This window comes from Fragaria vesca, linkage group LG5 (genome assembly GCF_000184155.1).
Source record: "Fragaria vesca subsp. vesca linkage group LG5, FraVesHawaii_1.0, whole genome shotgun sequence".
Lineage (NCBI taxonomy): Eukaryota > Viridiplantae > Streptophyta > Magnoliopsida > Rosales > Rosaceae > Fragaria > Fragaria vesca.
Genome location: NC_020495.1, coordinates 10,187,988 through 10,197,429, shown reverse-complemented (window position 1 = coordinate 10,197,429; position 9,442 = coordinate 10,187,988). Strand labels below are relative to the sequence as shown.

General features: G+C 40.2%; 2 protein-coding genes across 2 annotated transcripts; one reads left to right on the top strand and one right to left on the bottom strand.

The window, feature by feature from the left end:
• Nucleotides 1-360: 360 nt before the first annotated feature.
• LOC101295343 (pentatricopeptide repeat-containing protein At4g02750-like) lies at nucleotides 361-3,093 on the top strand. The gene is made up of 3 exons (XM_004301209.1): nucleotides 361-1,896; nucleotides 2,045-2,928; nucleotides 3,004-3,093. Exons 1-2 carry the CDS (start codon nucleotides 361-363, stop codon nucleotides 2,849-2,851), a joined length of 2,343 nt encoding a protein of 780 aa, XP_004301257.1. The 3' UTR covers nucleotides 2,852-2,928; nucleotides 3,004-3,093.
• Nucleotides 3,094-4,139: 1,046 nt separating this feature from the next.
• On the bottom strand, nucleotides 4,140-8,346 carry LOC101295052 (mitogen-activated protein kinase 9-like). The gene is made up of 11 exons (XM_004301208.1): nucleotides 7,897-8,346; nucleotides 6,999-7,407; nucleotides 6,793-6,920; nucleotides 6,586-6,645; nucleotides 5,960-6,109; nucleotides 5,540-5,695; nucleotides 5,292-5,429; nucleotides 5,118-5,194; nucleotides 4,874-4,978; nucleotides 4,382-4,610; nucleotides 4,140-4,214 (listed from the first exon to the last, which is right to left on the bottom strand). The coding sequence occupies exons 1-11, from the start codon at nucleotides 8,215-8,217 to the stop codon at nucleotides 4,140-4,142; spliced, it is 1,848 nt and encodes a 615-aa protein (XP_004301256.1). The 5' UTR covers nucleotides 8,218-8,346.
• Nucleotides 8,347-9,442: the final 1,096 nt, after the last annotated feature.

The following is a 9,442-nucleotide window of genomic DNA, read 5'->3' as shown; positions in this document are numbered from 1 at the left end:
GCAAACTGTTATTTCCACTTATAATGCTGAAAATCACAATATTGAGATGGACATGGTAGTCAATGTACTCACCATGTACTCGCAATATTTTCAGGTTTTTATCACTGTCCAAGTCAGTGCAGTTTGTCCATCACCTATGTGATATTGCTGCATTCTATCGGCATATCAAACAACAACAATATTGAACAAAACAGAAGCAGTTGCGGTAGTTAATATCCGGCATTGCAAACCGCGGCAACGCGCGGGCATCACCTAGTTTTTAACTATTTGAGGGAGGCCCATGTTAGATTCCTGAAGAACCAATCTGCTTATTTGGTACTTCAATCAGTAAAGTTTGAAACTTTGAAGACCCCAAAAGCAATGCGCGGGAGTTACCGTTTGAGACAGTTGCAGCACCGCAGCTTCTGCTCACGCTCATCAGCCAAAACCCATCAACCCATCAACATCAGCTTTGGAAATCCCAGTAACCCAAACCCAATCCCATGGAAGAAGAAACAGACCCAGAAGCCGAAGAAGGGTAGATCATCAAATGCTTCAGACCCAGAAGTTGTGAAATTCAATATGGAAATCAGTACCCAAATGCGCAATGGCCAATGCGGAGAGGCCCTTCGTGTGTTTAACGCAATGCCGCGGAGGAGCTCGGTTTCTTACAACGCTATGATATCTGGGTACTTGGCAAATGGCAGGTTTGATGATGCAAAGGACCTGTTTGACAAAATGCCTGAGAGAGACTTGGTGTCTTGGAATGTGATGCTTAGTGGGTTTGTGAGGAATAAGGATCTTGGTGGGGCACGTGCTTTGTTTGAACGTATGAAGGAAAGGGATGTTGTTTCTTGGAATGCTATTTTATCTGGGTATGCCCAGAATGGTTATGTTGATGAGGCCAGGAAGGTTTTCGAGATGATGCCGTGTAGGAATGAGATATCATGGAATGGGTTGCTTGCGGCTTATGTGCAGAATGGGAAGGTAGAGAGTGCTAGAAGGTTGTTTGAGTCGAAAGCGGATTGGCAGGCAGTGTCTTGGAATTGTTTGATGGGGGGATTTGTGAAACAGAAGAGGTTAGTTGAGGCTAGGCAGCTTTTCGACAGGATGCCTGCGAGGGATGAGGTTTCGTGGAATACTATGATCACGGGGTATGCACAGAATGGGGGGATGTCAGAGGCAAGGAGATTGTTTGAGGAGTCTCCTGTGAGGGATGTGTTTGCTTGGACAGCAATGCTTTCGGGTTATGTGCAGAATGGGATGTTGGATGAAGCAAGACGGATTTTTGATGAGATGCCGGAGAAGAATTCGGTTTCATGGAATGCAATGATTGCAGGGTATGTGCAGTGCAAGAGAATGGACATGGCGATGAAGTTGTTTGAGGCAATGCCTTGTAAGAATGTGAGTTCTTGGAATACTATATTGACTGGCTATGCTCAGAGCGGCGATATTGATGGTGCTAGGAAGGTCTTTGATAGCATGCCTCAGCGTGATTCCATCTCTTGGGCAGCTATCATTGCTGGCCATGCTCAGAATGGTTTTAGTGAAGAGGCTTTACGTCTATTTGTGGAAATGAAAAGAGATGGGGAAAGGCTGACTAGGTCTTCGTTTTCGTGTGCCTTGAGCACATGTGCTGAAGTTGCTGCTTTAGAGTTAGGGAAGCAATTACATGGGCGTTTAGCAAAAGCAGGATTCGAAAGTGGGTGCTATGTGGGGAATGCACTCCTTGGAATGTACTGCAAGTGTGGATGCATAGAGGAAGCATATGATGTGTTCCAAGAAATATCTGAAAAGGATGTTGTCTCATGGAACACAATGATCCATGGCTATGCAAGACATGGATTTGGCTCAAAAGCTCTCATGGTTTTTGATTTAATGAAGGCAGCTGGTATTAAACCTGATGAAGTAACAATGGTAATTGTTAGATTCTTTGATTTATTTCGACCAAACACTGCCTAGTTCGGCCAGTGATGTTTTCTTTAATCAAAACTGGAAGCAGAGCTCTGGACTTTATTAATTTCTAACTCTAATCAGTAATCACCATGCTTGTTTTTCATTTCAGGTGGGTGTGTTGTCTGCTTGTAGTCATACTGGCCTTGTTGATAGGGGCAGAGAATACTTCCATTCAATGAATTGGGAATATGGCATCACAGCAAATCCAAAACACTATACCTGCCTGATTGATCTTTTAGGTAGAGCTGGGCGCCTGGAAGAAGCTCAGAATTTAATGAAAACGATGCCTTTTGAACCAGATGCTGCAACATGGGGAGCTCTACTTGGCGCAAGCCGCATTCATGGCAATACAGTATTAGGAGAAAAGGCTGCTAAGATAATTTTCGAGATGGAACCTGAAAATGCAGGAATGTATGTTCTTCTCTCAAATTTATATGCTTCTTCGGGCAGATGGGGTGATGTTGGTAAAATGAGATTGAAAATGAGGGATATAGGCGTCAGGAAAGTTCCTGGATATAGCTGGATTGAAGTGCAAAACAAGATTCACACATTTTCAGTTGGGGACTCTGTACACCCAGAGAAGGACAATATATATGCCTTCTTGGAAGAGTTGGATTTGAAAATGAAGCGAGAGGGATATGTTTCATCTACAAAGTTAGTTTTGCATGACGTTGAAGAGGAGGAGAAAGAGCACATGCTGAGGCATCACAGTGAGAAATTGGCTGTGGCATTTGGGATTCTTTCAATTCCAGCAGGGAGGCCGATCCGTGTAATGAAAAACTTGCGAGTATGTGAAGACTGCCACAATGCCATCAAATACATATCTAAGATTGTGGGAAGGACTATAATCTTAAGGGATTCTAACCGCTTCCACCACTTCAGTGAGGGTTCTTGTTCTTGCGGGGATTATTGGTGATTGTGAATATTCATTGTGTACAGAGAAAATACTGCAAGTACTCTCACTGCTTTAAATGTCAGGACTCAGGACCTCAGGTTATTCATGCTTCCACCACTGCTGCTGTATTTACAGTAAAAATTAAACTTGTTGACAGTTATTGGTGATGGCAGGAATTTTGTTCTCGGATCACTACCTTGTAGAAATCAGAGTGCCTAATCAGTCGGAGGGGAACGGGAAAGAATATGGTGCAGAGACTTTTGTTTCATTTCGAACTTTTATCTCTTTTTCCGGCCACAAAATTGTTTCTGGACTTTGATGGCTCCAAAACCTCCAACGGTATTCAAATTGAAATTACAGCGAAAAGCATAATCTGACGTATGGAGATATTAGTTTCACTGTGCATACAGAATTAATCATACAATGTAACAAGTGATCAAGAGTTGTAAACATATATTCTTCATCTTCTTCTGCAAACTACCGCTTTCTATTGTTGTATCAAACATCACTAAACAATGGAACAAAATACATTGTTGCTTTCTCCACGTATAAATAGCAAGTTTTTAAAAGGCCCCGCCTAGGACCGCCTAGTCCCCGTCTAGGCTCTAGGCTGCAACAAGCCGCCTCACTTTTCTTCCAGGCCTTTGTGCCAGGCTGTGGGCGATTAGGCGGCCGCCTAGCTCGCCTAAATGCCGCCTAGCCCGCCTAGATGCCGCCTTGCCTGCCTAGGCTGCTAAGCTCTACGGTTATTTTTGTTTTCTTTTTGTGGTGAGATTGTTATATTGTGGGGAGTATGAGAGTATAAGAGTTAATTGTGTGTTTAAAATTAGAAGTGTATATGTTTATTGCTGTTGTTGTTCACTTTTACAAGAAGTTATGCTAAATTTTAGTTATAATTTATTTTATAAATGAGTATGAATAGATTATGTTGAATAATTTATCTATATTTGACCGTTTTCAAATATTAAATTACATAAAATATATATTTTTAATTAATAAATCTTAAAAAATACAAATCGTCTAGTCCCCGCCTAATCCTCGCCTAGGCTGTCCAGGCTCTAGGCTGTGGGTTACCGCCCGCCTAGCGCCTAGTGCCTTTTAGAACATTGATAAATAGTTACAAGTCACAACACTGCCTTGTGGTGACACAATGAAAGAATATAAATCAACAAGTCCCTACTCTGTTAGCTTCTAACTTAAGATTATATCTTTGATTGTGGACTGCTACACCCTTTTCAACTAAATGGGGGGAAAGGAGGCAGAGCACAAAGTTACAGCTGTTTGTTACTAATACAGGTGAAAGAGAACATCACGCACGAAGAGCTGCAACCTTTTGGGCCAAACCATCAACTGACTCATCGTTGACCTCAGCAATTGGATCCTCCTGTAGAAAAAATAAAGTAACACAAAAAAAGAAGATGTCGGATGACTTCCAAAAGGGGATATGCCACACAGTCCAAGCAGCAGTTAATGTCTTTAACACAATTGGGAACATGGAAAGAAAGAAGATCAGTGTATTAGGCCAAGTATATCTATAATACTGTGACTAACCTGTGAATCTTTTTTCACTACACCTATACACTTGGAAGCACTAATGCTGGCACTCTTCAACAGGCTGCGACTAGATACTGGAGTATAGACTATCTTGCTAGGTCCATTTGCATTTAGATTATCAGAGCCATCAGATGGAGGGCTGTGAAGAGATGTGGCAACAGAAGCGGCAGTCCTTTCCAATTCCTCACTTTGGTCAGCATCCTCCTTGGGTGCAGGAACGCGCTCTCTGGGAACCAGAAGGAGATAACGAAAATAGTAATAAGTGACTGATAAACGTCATCACACTAACTCAGCTTACTAGCATCCCAAGAAAGTAGACCAGCTAGTAGAAGAAGTAAATCAATAAGACAAAAACGGGTGGCTGTTCTGGGGAGGTAGGGAAGGGGAGTGGAGAATGAATGGTATGTGTACAAGGCAGGAGATATAATGTATATTATGTTCGCCTTCTGACCTAGCTAAATTATTCTGATTCGTTTCCCCAACACATACCTCGGCAAGGAGGCATGTTGCCTTTGGAGCAGATGGGTGCCTTTTTCACCTTTACCATATTTTTCCTCAAGATGTGCAAACTGTCGCTTGAATCGATCAACACCACTAAATTGACATAAACAAATAAGAGAAGGTTAATTACTCCAAGCACATAAGCCTCTCCTTTCAAGTAAACTCTCTACACTTATTGAAGTTGAACTGAGAATTATAAAATCATTAATGATATCAAAAGGTGTCTCCATACCTAGGATACATAAAGCTGCTCGTTTGATCTCCCCCTCGGAGATACTCCTGCAGCATCTGGGGGTGATACTCTAAAATCTGTTTACAAAACACAAGATTTATTATTAAAAAGCATTAGGTAAGAGTATTAACCACAATGGGTTAAAGCAATAGGTATCAATTTGCAATTCCATACCTCCCTGTAAATTAACTCTCTAACATCATCTTTTGTCAATTTCCTTCGCTCAAACTCAAACTCAAGTTTCGAAATGGGTTGAGTGGCCGGCTCACGATCAACATTTGCCAAACCATGAAAGTATGGATCAGCTAATGCCTGCAAGCATAAGCATTAGGACTATAGAGGTATTCTGGTCCTGAAATGAAGTTTAAAGGCATCTTTTATTCTACAGATAGCATCCACGTATTCAAATTGATCAACTGTACCTCTTCAGCTGTCGGACGATCTTTGGGATCAAATGCAAGAAGTTGCTCCAGCAGGCGAAGAGCCAATGGATCTGCATTAGGGAACTTATGTGTGAAGGGAACTGGTTGTTTTTTCCGCATGCTACTAAGATACCTTCTTGCTTTTTCATTCCGAATCTGCAGAGCATATATAAAGACTCAGTAAAAAGAAAAATATATTTGAAGGTGAGAAAGAGAACTAGAATGGTTCCTGGAAGCAATATGTCAAAAAGCTAAGAATGAGCAGTTACATTGTACGTAGAGGACATTTTACTATGAGCAACTGTAAGAGTGAAGATTCAGTGGCAGCCTACTATGAAATCTTTCCTCTTTTATTTGGCTTGCATAAAAATGATTAGTTAGTGTATTGATGTCGTTAGGAACTAAAATGTTAGAACTAACCCTTGCAATGGATTCTGAAGAAGGCGTGCCAAGCAAATCAGTCATGAGATCTAATTGGTGTACCACATTTTTACCAGGAAACAGGGGTTTTCCGGTGAGTATTTCTGCAAATATGCATCCTATGCTCCAGATATCAATTGCAGGAGTATACTGCCAAAAGGTCGTAGAAAATTAAACCTATAATCTAAATAAAAAGCAAGCAATGAAAAACCAAAAAAAAAAATTATAACATTCAGGTAGAGACAATGGAATCCCATAACATATAATCAAAGACAATTTGTCTATGACTATTAACGCGACCATACTACTACACAATTCAGTCGAGGCATGTTTGGGAACGATAGCAACATCCAGAATGAAGCTAATATATGCATGAATGTTACTGTAATCAATAAAACCCTCTTTTGCCAAACACAAGTTTACAATCTGCATCTACTGAGCAAGTCTGGTATAAATCATAGACTAAACTAGCAATACGGGAGTATGTGGCATTACAAGATTACAGATACAGCATATTTTAATGCATGTTCCAATTAGTCATCTTAGTAACATGTGAAACCTCAAAATAAATTCATTTATCTGGTGTACATTTATATCAGAACTCTTAAAAATGAAATTTAGCTTACTTTTGAGAAAAATGAGCCACAAAGTTCAGGGGCTCGGTACCATCGAGTTGCAACATAATCCTACATAGAAACAAAAAAGCTTAATCTGCAGGCGTTGTTGCTTATAGGCATAACTGGGTAACTTGAAATCAATTTAGTTACATATAAATAATGCAAATAAAAACTTCTGACAATAGACATTTTCAGATTTGTTTGGTGGCAACTTACAGTCCAAAAAATAGCAGATGGGGCATCATTGAAAGATACTCGAGCAAGCCCAAAGTCACATATCTTTAATTTGCAGTCAGCATTTGCAAGGATATTTTTTGGCTTTAAATCTCGATGAAACACATTTGCTGCAAGAAATGCATATCAGGAAATGAATCAAATCATCTAAACTGCAGACACTACAATAATTAGTCCAAAGTATCAACCTGTATGAATATACTTTAGACCACGAAGAAGCTGGTACAGGAAAAACTGATAATGCTCAGGGGTAAGATCATCATTTGCCTTGATAACCTGGTGGAGGTCAGATTCCATCAACTCAAACACGACATAGATATCTCTGAATTCTCGTCGTGAAGGAGGAAGCATGATGTGCTTTATCTCAACGATATCAGGATGACGAAGCAAACGAAGAAGCTTGATTTCTCTCAAGATCCTTGTAGCATCTGAGACATGCTCAAACACATCATTAATCTTCTTAATCGCAACCTTTTCTCCAGTGTGGGTGTCAACCGCAGAACCCACAACACCGTAACTTCCTTTCCCAATGACCTCCTGAACTTGGTACCGGCTTGCCTCTCCATATTCCGTGAAGAATTCTGACTCTAGATTGCTCTGCAAAACAATCAAAACTAGTAAAATTTTGTGGCCATAACTTCATAAAACATCAAACTGAAACAGGGTTATTAACAGAGTCAAGAAAGGCTTGATTGGGCGAAATGTACATGCCTCCCCATCAAAGTTTGAAGCTTTAATAAACTAAGCCCCACACCATTACATGAGCAAGGTACTAATCACCCTCAAAATGAAACAGGGTAAAAAAAAAAATCTAGCTCAATTGAGCAAAACGTCCACTTCTAACACATTAAAGTTCAAAGCTTTGATCCTTGATCACACCAAAAACCAAAACAAGTTTCAATCTTTACTAACTCATCCCACTCCATTGGTCCATTTTCATAACAAAACCAATTAAAACAAAAGAATAACAACTAATCTCACCATGATATTCAACCAAGCAAACAATACGCTTATTGAAAACAAACAAAGTAATTGAAATCAGATCAAGACCCAGATCGTGAAATGCAGAGAGAGCTAGAAAGGAACCTTCTTTTCCATAATGGGTGGTGGTGGATTGTGGGCAGCTTTGAAATGGTGGGCCCGTTTGGGAACTCGGATGAGCTTCAAACCAGAAATGTCGAAGTCGTCCTCAACCTGAAACTGAAGAAGATCGTCTTCCTCCTCTTTTTGGAGACCAGTGGATGATTGCGCGCTTAAATCGCTGTCATTATAATCATGGTTGTTATTATTCGGATTCCGATTCGGGTTCGGGTTCGGATTATTAATAGGTTTGGAAGAGGAAGTGGTACTAGTACGACGTTGAAACCAGCGACGAACACCGTCCACCAAGGTTGCTCCACTCCCCATATAGCACTTGTGTTTCTCTCTCTCCAAGGATGATTCACAGCCACACGATTTGCAGCATTGCCCGCACTTGTCGGAACTTGGCCTACTTCCGAGGGTTTGACATCTGCAGAGTCGATGGTCTTGAGCTTCCTGTCTGGTTTCTCGGAGGGTTTTGGCCCGATGAGCTCCAAGGTTGGGGATGGGCTTTGTTGTTTGTTGCTGTGGATATCGATCGAGGCAATAATGCATGTCGCCCACGACATACTATAGTATTGCTATATTTTAATGTGACTGCATTTTTAAATTAGGTAGACACGTTTGAAAAATAGTGTGAGTTTCGAATTGTGTTACACCGAAAACTCTTATTATGCGAGGTAGAAGTAAACCGAACTATTAATATGTAAACTTAAACTCTCAGTTTTTTATGTGATCCGGTTATCTATGTGAAACTATTATATATATGCGAACGTCGTTAACAAAATTGAGACTCAAAAAACTAATTTGAGTGTTTTAAATACGGTAAGGACCCGAAGTCGTAGAAGTTATGAGTGTTTAATCTGATCGAATTAAAAATGAATAGATTAGAGAAAGAAGTTATGAGTTTTCGGTCTTCATTCTATCTCTGCATCTCCAACCGGGTGATGGTGCAAGTCAGCAAGTGTACAACATATTAGCCTAGAAGGGCAAATGTGTTGTTTCATCACAAGTGGAAAATTAGAACTGCTCTAAGCTGCAAATGTGTTGTTTCCATGAAACCAAGTCTCTAGTTCGACTTGGATAAAGGCAAGATATAAGTCTAATATAGAAATATAGTTACAATTCCTTTCCGGAGTTCGATCAAGTGGGACAACTGGGTTGCCAGCAATTTATATGCTGTGTATCAGAAGGGATGTATTGGCTCTGAGTCTCTGACCACTTGATTTTCATCATAATCAAACAGTTCACAAAGTATATGCTAAACAATTGAGTTTGGTGGCCATTCAAATCCTATTGAACTAGACTTTCCAATTATAATCAGAGACTTCTCCAACTGTATATGTTCTTCTTCCTTCCTCACTTATGATGTTGATTTTGAGGCTATCCAACATTTCCATTACCGTGATGCCTTGTTCCGGCCGATACATACTTGTCAACACATGCATTATTGGTAAAGGCCAATTTTCAAGCTCCTTTTCTAAAAAAATCACGTTTTAGCTTATCAGATCTCTTACATAAAAAAAACAAAATTATACATATAAAATGTTAA